At 43.8% G+C, this 17,773-nt stretch overlaps 1 protein-coding gene across 4 annotated transcripts in view; it reads right to left on the reverse strand.

Annotated features, from left to right (window-relative positions):
* Positions 1-2,230: 2,230 nt before the first annotated feature.
* LOC118396904 (neprilysin-like) overlaps positions 2,231-17,773 on the reverse strand; it is a 90,742-nt gene continuing 75,199 nt past the window's right edge. For all 4 annotated transcript variants that reach the window (XM_052468538.1, XM_052468537.1, XM_052468535.1 and 1 more), the window contains 6 exons: positions 12,388-12,507; positions 12,102-12,235; positions 9,723-9,788; positions 4,268-4,363; positions 3,633-3,709; positions 2,231-3,430 (listed from right to left, as the gene is read on the reverse strand). In XM_052468538.1, coding sequence (XP_052324498.1) covers positions 3,331-3,430; positions 3,633-3,709; positions 4,268-4,363; positions 9,723-9,788; positions 12,102-12,235; positions 12,388-12,507 — 593 coding nt within the window. In that variant the 3' untranslated portion in view covers positions 2,231-3,330. The remainder of the gene's footprint in view (positions 3,431-3,632; positions 3,710-4,267; positions 4,364-9,722; positions 9,789-12,101; positions 12,236-12,387; positions 12,508-17,773) is intronic.

Here is a 17,773-nt window from a genome sequence, read left to right on the forward strand (position 1 = left end):
TGTTTGGTACCGTTCCGTTGGTTCCATTTGTTTGGTTCCATTTGTTTGGTACCGTTCCGTTGGTTCCATTTGTTTGGTACCGTTCCGTTGGTTCCATTTGTTTGGTACCGTTCCGTTGGTTCCATTTGTTTGGTGGTTCCATTTGTTCCGTTGGTTCCATTTGTTTGGTACCGTTCCGTTGGTTCCATTTGTTTGGTACCATTCCGTTGGTTCCATTTGTTTGGTACCATTCCGTTGGTTCCATTTGTTTGGTACCATTCCGTTGGTTCCATTTGTTTGGTACCGTTCCGTTGGTTCCATTTGTTTGGTACCGTTCCGTTGGTTCCATTTGTTTGGTACCATTCCGTTCCATTTGGTTCCATTTGTTTGGTACCATTCCGTTGGTTCCATTTGTTTGGTACCATTCCGTTGGTTCCATTTGTTTGGTACCATTCCGTTGGTTCCATTTGTTTGGTACCGTTCCCGTTGGTTCCATTTGTTTGGTACCATTCCGTTGGTTCCATTTGTTTGGTACCATTCCGTTGGTTCCATTTGTTTGGTACCATTCCGTTGGTTCCATTTGTTTGGTACCATTCCGTTGGTTCCATTTGTTTGGTACCATTCCGTTGGTTCCATTTGTTTGGTACCATTCCGTTGGTTCCATTTGTTTGGTACCATTCCGTTGGTTCCATTTGTTTGGTACCATTCCGTTGGTTCCATTTGTTTGGTACCATTCCGTTGGTTCCATTTGTTTGGTACCATTCCGTTGGTTCCATTTGTTTGGTACCATTCCGTTGGTTCCATTTGTTTGGTACCATTCCGTTGGTTCCATTTGTTTGGTACCATTTGTTGGTACCATTCCGTTGGTTCCATTTGTTTGGTACCATTCCGTTGGTTCCATTTGTTTGGTACCATTCCGTTGGTTCCATTTGTTTGGTACCATTCCGTTGGTTCCATTTGTTTGGTACCATTCCGTTGGTTCCATTTGTTTGGTACCATTCCGTTGGTTCCATTTGTTTGGTACCATTCCGTTGGTTCCATTTGTTTGGTACCATTCCGTTGGTTCCATTTGTTTGGTACCATTCCGTTGGTTCCATTTGTTTGGTACCATTCCGTTGGTTCCATTTGTTTGGTACCATTCCGTTGGTTCCATTTGTTTGGTACCATTCCGTTGGTTCCATTTGTTTGGTACCATTCCGTTGGTTCCATTTGTTTGGTACCATTCCGTTGGTTCCATTTTTGTTTGGTACCATTCCGTTGGTTCCATTTGTTTGGTACCATTCCGTTGGTTCCATTTGTTTGGTACCATTCCGTTGGTTCCATTTGTTTGGTACCATTCCGTTGGTTCCATTTGTTTGGTACCATTCCGTTGGTTCCATTTGTTTGGTACCATTCCGTTGGTTCCATTTGTTTGGTACCATTCCGTTGGTTCCATTTGTTTGGTACCATTCCGTTGGTTCCATTTGTTTGGTACCATTCCGTTGGTTCCATTTGTTTGGTACCATTCCGTTGGTTCCATTTGTTTGGTACCATTCCGTTGGTTCCATTTGTTTGGTACCATTCCGTTGGTTCCATTTGTTTGGTACCATTCCGTTGGTTCCATTTGTTTGGTACCATTCCGTTGGTTCCATTTGTTTGGTACCATTCCGTTGGTTCCATTTGTTTGGTACCATTCCGTTGGTTCCATTTGTTTGGTACCATTCCGTTGGTTCCATTTGTTTGGTACCATTCCGTTGGTTCCATTTGTTTGGTACCATTCCGTTGGTTCCATTTGTTTGGTACCATTCCGTTGGTTCCATTTGTTTGGTACCATTCCGTTGGTTCCATTTGTTTGGTACCATTCCGTTGGTTCCATTTGTTGGTTCCATTTGTTTGGTACCATTCCGTTGGTTCCATTTGTTTGGTACCATTCCGTTGGTTCCATTTGTTGGTACCGTACCATTCCGTTGGTTCCATTTGTTTTGTTCCATTTTTGGTACCATTCCGTTGGTTCCATTTGTTTGGTACCATTCCGTTGGTTCCATTTGTTTGGTACCATTCCGTTGGTTCCATTTGTTTGGTACCATTCCGTTGGTTCCATTTGTTTGGTACCATTCCGTTGGTTCCATTTGTTTGGTACCATTCCGTTGGTTCCATTTGTTTGTACCATTCCGTTGGTTCCATTTGTTTGGTACCATTCCGTTGGTTCCATTTGTTTGGTACCATTCCGTTGGTTCCATTTGTTTGGTACCATTCCGTTGGTTCCATTTGTTGGTTCCATTTGTTTGTTACCATTCCGTTGGTTCCATTTGTTTGGTACCATTCCGTTGGTTCCATTTGTTTGGTACCATTCCGTTGGTTCCATTTGTTTGGTACCATTCCGTTGGTTCCATTTGTTTGGTACCATTCCGTTGGTTCTATTTGTTTGGTACCATTCCGTTGGTTCCATATGTTTGGTACCATTCCATTGGTTCGATTCCAGCCACTGTAATGAAACCGTCCTGCTATAGCTCCTCCCACCAGCCTCCTCTGCTGGACAGAGCAGTTTGAATCAAGGTCACATTCTTGCTGTAAAATAAAAATAGCAATATGTTTGATGTATGTCATTTCCTGACCAGCTAAGTCGCCCAACTGTTTCCAAGGCAACAACGTAAGTGTTTCGTGCTTATAGACATAGTTGGCATCCATTTAGAGACATATACAGAAAAAACATGAAATTATCGTTATACTCATTGGTGTATATTCAGTAAAATAAAATGTGGTTTTCTTAAATATACAATCAAATAGAATCCCCCAAGTGTGACTACTGATTACTGTATTACTGTCAATGTATATTCATCTATAATGTATTGATTATATAGTATATTTTTGGTTTATATTGAGGCCCACCTCATAGTGTAAAACAAATAGCATTTTGGACAAACAGAGCTGCAGTTTAGAATAAGTGGATATTTGTCTGTTGTTCAAGATGCTCACATTAGTCTCACATTTTGTATACAACAAAAAATAATTGTCATGATTGAAATGCAGCGGGGGAAAAAAGTAGAATTGAAAAGTACATTTTCAAACACACAAAAAAAAGATTGAATTGACGTGACTGTATCCCGTGGAAAGCAGTGACCCTGCTGATCTGGTGAAGAGTCTGGGAGCTGGCTATGAACAGCACTCTGTAGTCCATTGAATCTGTTTGTTCTGTACAGTCAGTGTAGCAGTCCTGGTCCACCCTGCAGGGAACATAGAACATACCCCTGTTCCAGACTAGTGCTCTAACAGTCAGGGGGAAAGGTGAGGTGGTTAGGAAGGGAAAGAGGACACAAGCCCACCTCTCACCCCCTACCAGCCTCAGGGTAGGCTAGTGTCAAGACTACAGTATCACCAGACTCGGCAGATACTGTCAGGCACCATGTAGCTGTTCTTGGGACAGTTGAAGGCCTTGGCAAACTCAGGGAAGTTCTGGAGGGACCCCAGGACCCTGAACAGGAAACAGGAAATGGTCATCAGTGGCCAGAATGACAAGGCAACCCCCACACCTGGTGACCCAGGTCTAAATCACACTAAGGTAAACCAGAGAAATAAGGTAAACCATAGACACGGAGGGACACAAAGAGTTAATATGAGGAGAGATAGGGATAGTGGAAGAGGAAGTGATACAGGAGAGGAATGAGAGATCGTACCTGAACTTCCCTGGACTGTGTACATCTACTTTGATGGAGTTGACAGCTTGTTGTGGCCGATGTGTTCCACACCACACCTGGAGGAAGAGACAGGAGTGTGATAGGGAGTGACATCCATTATTCCCCTTATCCATCCATCCATGCACTTATCCATCCATCCATCCATGCACTTATCCATCCATCCATGCACTTATCCATCCATCCATCCATGAACTTATCCATCCATCCATGCACTTATCCATCCATACATGCACTTATCCATCCATGCATGCACTTATCCATCCATCCATGCACTTATCCATCCATCCATGCACTTATCCATCCATAGGCCATGCACTTATCCATCCATACATGCACTTATCCATCCATGCATGCACTTATCCATCCATACATGCACTTATCCATCCATCCATGCACTTATCCATCCATGCATGGACTTATCCATCCATCCATGCACTTATCCATCCATACATGCACTTATCCATCCATGCATGCACTTATCCATCCATGCATGCACTTATCCATCCATACATGCACTTATCCATCCATACATGCACTTATCCATCCATCCATCCATGCACTTATCCATCCATCCATCCATGCATGCATGCACTTATCCATCCATCCAGTCTGACCTGAGCGAAGTTGAGAAAGAAGAGTTGTTGATGGTTGAGGTTTATTCCAGGCAGGAGAGGCTCATTCCCATTCTTCTCCACATAGTTCAGGTAGGCCTGAAAGCATAACACCACCACTTACATCCTCTCTCTGGCATGAAATCATTCCATCCTCTCTCTGGCCTGAAATCATTCCATACCCTTTCTGGACTGAAATCATTCCATCCTCTTTCTGGACTGAAATCATTCCATACCCTTTCTGGACTGAAATCATTCCATCCTCTCTCTGGACTGAAATCATTCCATCCTCTTTCTGGACTGAAATCATTCCATCCTCTCTCTGGACTGAAATCATTCCATCCTCTCTCTGGCCTGAAATCATTCCATCCTCTTTCTGGACTGAAATCATTCCATACCCTTTCTGGACTGAAATCATTCCATCCTCTCTCTGGACTGAAATCATTCCATCCTCTTTCTGGACTGAAATCATTCCATCCTCTCTCTGGACTGAAATCATTCCATCCTCTCTCTGGACTGAAATCATTCCATCCTCTCTCTGGACTGAAATCATTCCATCCTCTCTCTGGACTGAAATCATTCCATCCTCTCTCTGGACTGAAATCATTCCATCCTCTCTCTGGACTGAAATCATTCCATCCTCTCTCTGGCCTGAAATCATTCCATCCTCTCTCTGGACTGAAATCATTCTGTCCTCTCTCTGGACTGAAATCATTCTGTCCCCTTTCCTGACTGAAATCATTCCATCCTCTCTCTGACTGAAATCATTCCATCCTCTTTCTGACTGAAATCATTCTGTCCTCTCTCTGGACTGAAATCATTCCATCCTCTTTCTGGACTGAAATCATTCTGGGTCCTCTACTCTGGACTGAAATCATTCCATCCTCTTTCTGGACTGAAATCATTCCATCCTCTCTCTGGACTGAAATCATTCCATCCTCTCTCTGGCCTGAAATCATTCCATCCTCTCTCTGTCCTGAAATCATTCTGTCCTCTCTCTGGACTGAAATCATTCTGTCCTCTCTCTGGCCTGAAATCATTCCATCCTCTCTCTGTCCTGAAATCATTACAACCCAACTTCCATCTGAGTATATAACAGAGACTTATTTTACACTCATCTTCTCTGAGCTTCCGCACACAGTATTACTGGGTATAATATACCTGAAATCAACAACGCCACTTTGCCTTCAGGAAAGACACATAGGTACTTTATTATCCTTTAATACTTTACAAATAAATTGCCTTCAGAAAGCATCTATCGTAAAGTAAAATCTAATAAACTATCTTAAAGTATTAAAGTCCAATAAAGTACATGTCTATCGAATGTAAAGTATTAAAGGCTATTGAAGTACCAGTCTACCTAATGTAAAGTATTAAAGGCTATTGAAGTACCAGTCTACCTAATGTAAAGTATTAAAGGCTATTGAAGTACCAGTCTATCTAATGTAAAGTATTAAAGGCTATTGAAGTACCTGTCTACCTAATGTAAAGTATTAAAGGCTATTGAAGTACCTGTCTACCTAATGTAAAGTATTAAAGGCTATTGAAGTACCAGTCTATCTAATGTAAAGTATTAAAGGCTATTGAAGTACCAGTCTATCTAATGTAAAGTATTAAAGGCTATTGAAGTACCTGTCTACCTAATGTAAAGTATTAAAGGCTATTGAAGTACCAGTCTATCTAATGTAAAGTATTAAAGGCTATTGAAGTACCAGTCTATCTAATGTAAAGTATTAAAGGCTATTGAAGTACCAGTCTATCTAATGTAAAGTATTAAAGGCTATTGAAGTACCAGTCTATCTAATGTAAAGTATTAAAGGCTATTGAAGTACCTGTCTACCTAATGTAAAGTATTAAAGGCTATTGAAGTACCAGTCTACCTAATGTAAAGTATTAAAGGCTATTGAAGTACCAGTCTACCTAATGTAAAGTATTAAAGGCTATTGAAGTACCTGTCTATCTAATGTAAAGTATTAAAGGCTATTGAAGTACCAGTCTACCTAATGTAAAGTATTAAAGGCTATTGAAGTACCAGTCTACCTAATGTAAAGTATTAAAGGCTATTGAAGTACCTGTCTATCTAATGTAAAGTATTAAAGGCTATTGAAGTACCAGTCTACCTAATGTAAAGTATTAAAGGCTATTGAAGTACCAGTCTACCTAATGTAAAGTATTAAAGGCTATTGAAGCACCTGTCTATCTAATGTAAAGTATTAAAGGCTATTGAAGTACCTGTCTATCTAATGTAAAGTATTAAAGGCTATTGAAGTACCTGTCTACCTAATGTAAAGTATTAAAGGCTATTGAAGTACCAGTCTATCTAATGTAAAGTATTAAAGGCTATTGAAGTACCTGTCTATCTAATGTAAAGTATTAAAGGCTATTGAAGTACCTGTCTATCTAATGTAAAGTATTAAAGGCTATTGAAGTACCTGTCTATCTAATGTAAAGTATTAAAGGCTATTGAAGTACCTGTCTACCTAATGTAAAGTATTAAAGGCTATTGAAGTACCTGTCTACCTAATGTAAAGTATTAAAGGCTATTGAAGTACCTGTCTACCTAATGTAAAGTATTAAAGGCTATTGAAGTACCTGTCTATCTAATGTAAAGTATTAAAGGCTATTGAAGTACCTGTCTATCTAATGTAAAGTATTAAAGGCTATTGAAGTACCAGTCTATCTAATGTAAAGTATTAAAGGCTATTGAAGTACCTGTCTATCTAATGTAAAGTATTAAAGGCTATTGAAGTACCTGTCTATCTAATGTAAAGTATTAAAGGCTATTGAAGTACCTGTCTACCTAATGTAAAGTATTAAAGGCTATTGAAGTACCTGTCTATCTAATGTAAAGTATTAAAGGCTATTGAAGTACCAGTCTATCTAATGTAAAGTATTAAAGGCTATTGAAGTACCTGTCTACCTAATGTAAAGTATTAAAGGCTATTGAAGTACCTGTCTACCTAATGTAAAGTATTAAAGGCTATTGAAGTACCTGTCTATCTAATGTAAAGTATTAAAGGCTATTGAAGTACCTGTCTACCTAATGTAAAGTATTAAAGGCTATTGAAGTACCTGTCTACCTAATGTAAAGTATTAAAGGCTATTGAAGTACCTGTCTATCTAATGTAAAGTATTAAAGGCTATTGAAGTACCTGTCTACCTAATGTAAAGTATTAAAGGCTATTGAAGTACCAGTCTATCTAATGTAAAGTATTAAAGGCTATTGAAGTACCTGTCTACCTAATGTAAAGTATTAAAGGCTATTGAAGTACCTGTCTACCTAATGTAAAGTATTAAAGGCTATTGAAGTACCTGTCTATCTAATGTAAAGTATTAAAGGCTATTGAAGTACCAGTCTATCTAATGTAAAGTATTAAAGGCTATTGAAGTACCTGTCTACCTAATGTAAAGTATTAAAGGCTATTGAAGTACCTGTCTATCTAATGTAAAGTATTAAAGGCTATTGAAGTACCTGTCTATCTAATGTAAAGTATTAAAGGCTATTGAAGTACCTGTCTATCTAATGTAAAGTATTAAAGGCTATTGAAGTACCTGTCTATCTAATGTATAGTATTAAAGGCTATTGAAGTACCTGTCTATCTAATGTAAAGTATTAAAGGCTATTGAAGTACCTGTCTATCTAATGTAAAGTATTAAAGGCTATTGAAGTACCTGTCTATCTAATGTAAAGTATTAAAGGCTATTGAAGTACCTGTCTATCTAATGTAAAGTATTAAAGGCTATTGAAGTACCTGTCTACCTAATGTAAAGTATTAAAGGCTATTGAAGTACCTGTCTATCTAATGTAAAGTATTATTAAAGGCTATTGAAGTACCTGTCTATCTAATGTAAAGTATTAAAGGCTATTGAAGTACCTGTCTATCTAATGTAAAGTATTAAAGGCTATTGAAGTACCTGTCTACCTAATGTAAAGTATTAAAGGCTATTGAAGTACCTGTCTATCTAATGTAAAGTATTAAAGGCTATTGAAGTACCTGTCTATCTAATGTAAAGTATTAAAGGCTATTGAAGTACCTGTCTACCTAATGTAAAGTATTAAAGGCTATTGAAGTACCTGTCTATCTAATGTAAAGTATTAAAGGCTATTGAAGTACCTGTCTATCTAATGTAAAGTATTAAAGGCTATTGAAGTACCTGTCTACCTAATGTAAAGTATTAAAGGCTATTGAAGTACCTGTCTATCTAATGTAAAGTATTAAAGGCTATTGAAGTACCTGTCTATCTAATGTAAAGTATTAAAGGCTATTGAAGTACCTGTCTACCTAATGTAAAGTATTAAAGGCTATTGAAGTACCTGTCTATCTAATGTAAAGTATTAAAGGCTATTGAAGTACCTGTCTATCTAATGTAAAGTATTAAAGGCTATTGAAGTACCTATCTACCTAATGTAAAGTATTAAAGGCTATTGAAGTACCTGTCTATCTAATGTATAGTATTAAAGGCTATTGAAGTACCTGTCTACCTAATGTAAAGTATTAAAGGCTATTGAAGTGACCTGTCTACCTAATGTAAAGTATTAAAGGCTATTGAAGTACCTGTCTACCTAATGTAAAGTATTAAAGGCTATTGAAGTACCTGTCTATCTAATGTAAAGTATTAAAGGCTATTGAAGTACCTGTCTACCTAATGTAAAGTATTAAAGGCTATTGAAGTACCTGTCTATCTAATGTAAAGTATTAAAGGCTATTGAAGTACCTGTCTATCTAATGTAAAGTATTAAAGGCTATTGAAGTACCTGTCTACCTAATGTAAAGTATTAAAGGCTATTGAAGTACCTGTCTATCTAATGTAAAGTATTAAAGGCTATTGAAGTACCTGTCTACCTAATGTAAAGTATTAAAGGCTATTGAAGTACCTGTCTATCTAATGTAAAGTATTAAAGGCTATTGAAGTACCTGTCTATCTAATGTAAAGTATTAAAGGCTATTGAAGTACCTGTCTACCTAATGTAAAGTATTAAAGGCTATTGAAGTACCTGTCTACCTAATGTAAAGTATTAAAGGCTATTGAAGTACCTGTCTACCTAATGTAAAGTATTAAAGGCTATTGAAGTACCTGTCTACCTAATGTAAAGTATTAAAGGCTATTGAAGTACCTGTCTACCTAATGTAAAGTATTAAAGGCTATTGAAGTACCTGTCTATCTAATGTAAAGTATTAAAGGCTATTGAAGTACCTGTCTACCTAATGTAAAGTATTAAAGGCTATTGAAGTAACTGTCTATCTAATGTAAAGTATTAAAGGCTATTGAAGTACCTGTCTACCTAATGTAAAGTATTAAAGGCTATTGAAGTACCTGTCTACCTAATGTAAAGTATTAAAGGCTATTGAAGTACCTATCTACGGTGCCTTCAGAAAGTATTCAAACTCCTTGATTTGTTTTTCACAGATTGTGTTTGTTCCCCTTGTGTAAAATCTTTGTCTTTCTGCATTCCTACCTGGTACGACTGGCGAATCCCACCGTTGTCTGCAATGTTCTCTCCCAGAGTGTTATTTCCATTGAGCTGCTTACAGAAAACAAAAACATCAAGATCAATACAGTCTGAAACATTTGTTGTTGTTTTGGCTCTGTACTCCAACACTTTGTTGTTGTTTTGGCTCTGTACTCCAACACTTTGTTGTTGTTTTGGCTCTGTACTCCAACACTTTGTTGTTGTTTTGGCTCTGTACTCCAACACTTTGTTGTTGTTTTGGCTCTGTACTCCAACACTTTGTTGTTGTTTTGGCTCTGTACTCCAACACTTTGTTGTTGTTTTGGCTCTGTACTCCAACACTTTGTTGTTGTTTTGGCTCTGTACTCCAACACTTTGTTGTTGTTTTGGCTCTGTACTCCAACACTTTGTTGTTGTTTTGGCTCTGTACTCCAACACTTTGTTGTTGTTTTGGCTCTGTACTCCAACACTTTGTTGTTGTTTTGGCTCTGTACTCCAACACTTTGTTGTTGTTTTGGCTCTGTACTCCAGCACTTTGTTGTTGTTTTGGCTCTGTACTCCAACACTTTGTTGTTGTTTTGGCTCTGTACTCCAACACTTTGTTGTTGTTTTGGCTCTGTACTCAAACACTTTGTTGTTGTTTTGGCTCTGTACTCCAACACTTTGTTGTTGTTTTGGCTCTGTACTCCAACACTTTGGATTTTAAATGATATAATGATTAAATGCAGACTGTCAACTTTAATTTGAGGCTATTTTCATCCATAAATCGTGTAAACCGTTATAGAACGTGCTGTCATTTTTTACATAGTTCTCCCATTTTAGGGGAGCAGGACAAAAGTAGACACCCAAAACTCATACCCCAAAACTCATACCCCAATTGTTTGGGAGGGTATCAAATTGAACTTCACATGTGCTGAATACAACAAGTGAAATGTTTTACTTACAAGCCCTTAACCAACAGTGTAGACCTCACAATGAAATGCTTTACTTACAAGCCCTTAACCAACAGTGTAGACCTCACAGTGAAATGCTTTACTTACAAGCCCTTAACCAACAGTGTAGACCTCACAGTGAAATGCTTTACTTACAAGCCCTTAACCAACAGTGTAGATCTCACAGTGAAATGCTTTACTTACAAGCCCTTAACCAACAGTGTAGACCTCACAGTGAAATGCTTTACTTACAAGCCCTTAACCAACAGTGTAGACCTCACAGTGAAATGCTTTACTTACAAGCCCTTAACCAACAGTGTAGACCTCACAGTGAAATGCTTTACTTACAAGCCCTTAACCAACAGTGTAGACCTCACAGTGAAATGCTTTACTTACAAGCCCTTAACCAACAGTGTAGACCTCACAGTGAAATGCTTTACTTACAAGCCCTTAACCAACAGTGTAGACCTCACAGTGAAATGCTTTACTTACAAGCCCTTAACCAACAGTGTAGACCTCACAGTGAAATGCTTTACTTACAAGCCCTTAACCAACAGTGTAGACCTCACAGTGAAATGCTTTACTTACAAGCCCTTAACCAACAGTGTAGACCTCACAGTGAAATGCTTTACTTACAAGCCCTTAACCAACAGTGTAGACCTCACAGTGAAATGCTTTACTTACAAGCCCTTAACCAACAGTGTAGACCTCACAGTGAAATGCTTTACTTACAAGCCCTTAACCAACAGTGTAGACCTCACAATGAAATGCTTTACTTACAAGCCCTTAACCAACAGTGTAGACCTCACAGTGAAATGCTTTACTTACAAGCCCTTAACAAACAGTGTAGACCTCACAGTGAAATGCTTTACTTACAAGCCCTTAACCAACAGTGCAGTTCAAGAAGAGTTAAGAAAATATTGACCAAATTTTTAAAAATACAATAACATGAGGCTATATACAGGGGATACCGGTACTGAGTCAGTGTGCAGGGGTACAGGCTAGTTGAGGTCATTTGTACATGTAGGTAGGGGTGAAGTGACTATGCATAGATAATGAACAGCGAGTAGCAGCAAAATTGGGGGGGGGGGGTCAAATGACCACCCAGACTATGCACATCGACACACATGCGCCACCGCACATTGACTCGTTGCCCCTGCACATTGACTCAGTACCCCCGCACATTGACTCGGTACCGGTACCCTCTGTATATAGCCTCGTTATTGTTATTTTATTGCGTGTTACTTTTTAACTTTAGATTATTTAGTAAAAATTGTCTTAACTCTACTTCATGAACTGCATTGTTGGTTAAGGGCTTGTAAGTTAGCATTTCATGGTACGGTTGTATTCGGCGCATGTGGCAAATACAATTTGATGTGAACCCAGTGCACATTTCCTGGGAAAGAGAGGAGAAAACAGATGCAGAGAAAAGGGACAGGAGAGGACAACATACATTCTGTCCGTTGGCCAGGTCCCAGGAGAAGCTTCCATACTGGTCCACAATGCACTTGGACAGATTCACAAAGTTCCGGGTGGAGCTTGGCGTCCACCATTCCTTCAGGTCACCATCTTTATCGTAGTTACGACCTGGCAACCGGACAAACTGTTACGGACAGCTGACCAGCTCGTCCACATGTCATGAAACGACACTTTCAAATTGGACTGTCAATTCTTATGAAGCTAAATTGTACGTGCAAATTGTATGTAAATTGTATGAAGCTAAATTGTATGTATCTTACCGTTGTCATCGAACCCGTGAGTGATCTCATGTCCGATCACCATGCCGATACCTCCAAAATTCAGAGACTTGGTCTGGCCTTTACCGAAGAACGGAGGCTGGAGGATGCCTGCTGGAAACACTGAGAACATAGGAGGAGAGAGAGAGAGAAAGGAACTCGCATATCAGAAATGATGTGAGGAGACAGTAGAGGTGACGGGAGGAGACAGTGGAGGTGACATGACAGTAGACATGATGGGAGGAGCCGGTAGAGGTGATGTGACAGTAGAGGAGACGGGAGGAGACAGTAGAGGTGATGGGAGGAGACAGTAGAGGTGATGTGACAGTAGAGGAGACGGGAGGAGACAGTAGAGGTGACGGGAGGAGACAGTGGAGGTGACATGACAGTAGACATGATGGGAGGAGCCGGTAGAGGTGATGTGACAGTAGAGGAGACGGGAGGAGACAGTAGAGGTGATGGGAGGAGACAGTAGAGGTGATGTGACAGTAGAGGAGACGGGAGGAGACAGTAGAGGTGATGGGACAGTAGAGGTGACAGAAATGGGAGAGACAGTAGAGGTGACAGTAGAGGTGATGGGAGGAGGCAGTAGAGGTGATGTGACAGTAGAGGTGATGGGAGGAGAAGGTAGATGTGATGGGAGACAGTAGAGGTGAAGTGACAGTAGATTTGAAGTGACAATAGAGGTGAAGTGACAGTAGAGGTGATGGGAGGAGACCGAGGTGATGTGACAGTAGAGGTGATGGGAGGAGACCGAGGTGACGGGAGGAGATGACAGAGGCGACGGGAGGAGACAGTAGAGGAGATGGGAGGAGACAGTAGAGGAGACGGGAGGAGACAGTAGAGGTGATGGGACAGTAGAAGTGATGGGAGGAGACAGTAGAGGTGTCCGGAGGAGACAGTAGAGGCGACGGGAGGAGACAGTAGAGGCGACGGGAGGAGACAGTAGAGGCGACGGGAGGAGACAGTAGAGGCGATGGGAGGAGATAGTAGAGGCGACGGGAGGAGACAGTAGAGGCGACGGGAGATGAACGTAGAGGCGACGGGAGATGAACGTAGAGGCGACGGGAGATGACGGTAGAGGCGACGGGAGATGACGGTAGAGGAGACAGTAGAGGTGATGTGACAGAAGTGACGGGAGATGACGGTAGAGGCGACGGGAGATGACGGTAGAGGTGACGGGAGATGACAGAAGCGACGGGAGATGACAGAGATGACGGTAGAGGTGACAGGAGGAGACAGTAGAGGCGATGGGAGATGACGGTAGATCTTGGGAGATGACGCTAGAGGTGATGGGAGATCTTAGGCGACGGGAGATGACAGAGATGACGTGACAGGAGGAGACAGTAGAGGCGATGGGAGATGACGGTAGAGGCGATGGGAGATGACGGTAGAGGCGATGGGAGATGACGGTAGACCGACGGGAGAGACGGTAGAGGCGACGGGAGATGACGGTAGAGGCGACGGGAGATGACTTGTGACAGGGGAGGAGACGGAGCGGAGGCGATGGGAGATGACTAGAGGAGACAGTAGAGGCGATGTGACAGAAGTGATGGGAGGAGAGTGCGACGGGAGGAGACAGTAGAGGGTGACGGAGATGACAGTATGACGGAGATGACAGAGGCGACGGGAGATGACAGAGGTGACGGAGATGACGGTAGAGGCGACGGGAGATGACGGTAGAGGTGATGTGGAGATGACAGTAGGCGACGGGGAGATGACAGAGGTGATGGGAGATGACAGAGGTGACGGGAGATGACAGAGGCGATTATGGGGAGATGACAGAGAACGGAGATGACGGTAGAGGTGACGGGAGATGACCTAGAGGTGACGGGAGATGACGGTAGAGGTGATGAGGATGGGAGGAGACAGTAGAGACGGGGGAGGAGGAGAGGAGACAGTAGAGGTGATGTGACAGATGGGAGGAGATGATGGGAGACGGGAGATGACAGAGGTGATGGAGATGACAGTAGAGGTGATAGATGACAGAAGCGACGGGAGATGACAGAGATGACGGTAGAGGTGACAGGAGGAGACAGTAGAGGCGATGGGAGATGACGGTAGAGGCGACGGGAGATGACGGTAGAGGCGACGGGAGATGACGGTAGAGGCGACGGGAGATGACGGTAGAGGTGACGGGAGGAGACGGTAGAGGCGATGGGAGATGACAGTAGAGGAGACAGTAGAGGTGATGTGACAGAAGTGATGGGAGGAGAGAGTAGAGGCGACGGGAGGAGACAGTAGAGGCGACGGGAGATGACAGAGATGACGGGAGATGACAGAGGCGACGGGAGATGACAGAGGCGACGGGAGATGACAGAGGCGACGGGAGATGATGTGACGGGAGATAGAGGTGACGGGAGATGACGGACAGTACGGGAGATGATAGAGGGAGGAGATGACGGTAGAGTGACGGAGTGACAGTAGAGGTGACGGGAGAGACAGTAGAGTGACCGGAGGGAGATGACAGAGGTGACGGGAGAGACAGAAGGTGGGAGATGACAGTAGAGGTGACGGGAGGAGATGACAGAGGCGACGGAGATGACGGTAGAGGCGACGACGGAGATGACAGAGGTGACGAGAGATGACAGTAGAGGTGACGGGAGATGACGGTAGATAGCGACGGAGAGACGGTGACGGAGAGACAGAGATGAAGAGACAGTAGAGGTGATTTGAGAGTGACAGTAGGGGAGAGAGACAGTAGGCGACGGGGAGAGACAGTAGAGGAGACAGTAGAGGCGTGAGGAGACGGTAGAGGAGACAGGAGGAGACGGGGAGATGACAGTAGAGGTGATGTGACAGAAGTGATGGGAGAGACAGTAGAGGCGACGGGATGAGACAGTAGAGGAGACAGTAGAGGTGACGGGGGAAGAGCGGTAGAGGAGACGGGAGGAGACGGTAGAGGTGACGGGAGGAGAGGTAGAGGTGACGGGAGGAGACAGTAGAGGTGATGTGACAGAAGGATGGGAGGAGACAGTAGAGGCGACGTGAGGAGACGACAGAGGACGGAGGAGGCGGGAAGAGACAGCAGGTGACGGAGATGACAAGAAGAGGTGGAGATGACAGCAGAGGTGAAGGGAGATGACAGCAGAGAGATGACAGATAGAGGCGTGGGAGATGACAGTAGAGATGGAAGAGATGACAGAGGTGACGGAGATGACAGAGGCGATGGGAGATGACAGAGATGCGGAGATGACAGAGGTGAGGGAGATGACAGTAGGTGATGGGAGATGACAGAGGTGACGGGAGATGACAGTAGAGGTGACGGGAGATGACAGTAGAGGTGACGGAGATGACAGTAGAGGTGACGGAGATGACAGAGGTGAAGGGAGATGACAGAGGTGACGGGAGATGACAGAGGTGACGGGAGATGACAGAGGTGAGGAGATGACAGAGGTGACGGGAGACGACAGAGCGTGAGGAGATGACGGGAGATGACAGAGGTGACGGAGATGACAGAGATGATGGGAGATGACAGCAGAGGTGACGGGAGATGACAGTAGAGGTGACGGAGATGACAGAGGTGACGGGAGATGACAGAGGTGATGGTAGATGACAGCAGGTGACGGAGATGACAGAGTGACGGGGAGATGACAGAGGTGACGGGAGATGACAGAGGTGACGGGAGATGACAGAGGTGACGGGAGATGACAGAGGTGACGGGAGATGACAGAGGCGACGGGAGATGACAGAGGCGACGGGAGATGACGGTAGAGGCGACGGGAGATGACGGTAGAGGTGACGGGAGATGACGGTAGAGGCGACGGGAGATGACGGTAGAGGCGACGGGAGATGACGGTAGAGGCGACGGGAGATGACGGTAGAGGCGACGGGAGATGACGGTAGAGGCGACGGGAGATGACAGAGGTGACGGAGATGACAGAGGTGACGGGAGATGACAGAGGTGACGGAGATGACAGAGGCGACAGGAGATGACGGTAGAGCGACGGGAGACGGTAGAGGAGAGATGACAGTAGAGGAGACAGTAGAGGTGATGTGACAGTCATGGGAGGAGACAGTAGAGACGGGAGGAGACAGTAGATAGACAGAGGCGACGGGAGGAGAGGAGATGACAGGAGGAGACGGTAGAGGTTACGGATGACAGTAGAGGTGATGTGACAGAAGTGATGGGAGGAGACAGTAGAGGCGACGGGAGGAGACAGTAGAGGAGACAGTAGAGGCGACGGGAAGAGACGGTAGAGGAGACGGGAGGAGACGGTAGAGGTGACGGGAGGAGACGGTAGAGGTGACGGGAGGAGACGGTAGAGGTGATGTGACAGAAGTGATGGGAGGAGACAGTAGAGGCGACGGGAGGAGACGGTAGAGGTGACGGGAGGAGGCGGGAAGAGACAGTAGAGGTGACGGGAGATGACAGTAGAGGCGACGGGAGATGACAGTAGAGGCGACGGGAGATGACAGAGGCGACGGAGATGATAGACGAGAGGGAGAGCAGACAGAGGCGAAGGAGATGACAGATAGAGGTGACGGGAGATGACAGAGGTGACGGGAGATGACAGAGGTGACGGGAGATGACAGAGGTGACGGGAGATGACAGAGGTGACGGGAGATGACAGAGGTGACGGGAGATGACAGTAGAGGTGACGGGAGATGACAGTAGAGGTGACGGGAGATGACAGTAGAGTGACGGGAGATGACAGAGGTGAAGGGAGATGACAGAGGTGACGGGAGATGACAGAGGTGACGGAGATGACAGAGGTGACGGGAGATGACAGAGGGACGGGAGACGACAGAGGTGACAGGAGATGACGGAGATGACAGAGGTGACGGGAGATGACAGAGGTGATGGGAGACGACAGTGACAGATGATGACAGTAGAGGTGACGGGAGATGACAGAGGTGACGGGAGATGACACAGTAGAGGTGATGACAGTAGATGACAGCAGAGGTGACGGGAGATGACAGAGGTGACGGAGATGACAGAGGTGACGGGAGATGACAGAGGTGACGGGAGATGACAGTAGAGGGGTGACGCAGGAGATGACAGTAGAGTGACAGGGAGATGACAGTAGAGTGACGGGAGATGACAGAGGTGACGGGAGATGACAGTAGAGTGATGGTAGATGACAGCAGAGGTGACGGGAGATGACAGAGGTGACGGAGATGACAGAACGGGAGATGACAGTAGAGGTAACGGGAGATGACAGTAATATATAATAATAATAATAATATATGCCATTTAGCTGACGCTTTTATCCAAAGACTTACAGTCATGAGGCATATATTGACGGGAGATCGAACCCACTAACCTGGCGTTACAAGCGCCATGCTCTACCAACGAGCCACAGAAGGACAGTAGAGGTGACGGGAGATGACAGACGGGAGATGACAGGGATGATGGAGATGACAGAGGTGACGGAGATGACAGAGG

This window comes from Oncorhynchus keta, chromosome 18 (genome assembly GCF_023373465.1).
Source record: "Oncorhynchus keta strain PuntledgeMale-10-30-2019 chromosome 18, Oket_V2, whole genome shotgun sequence".
Lineage (NCBI taxonomy): Eukaryota > Metazoa > Chordata > Actinopteri > Salmoniformes > Salmonidae > Oncorhynchus > Oncorhynchus keta.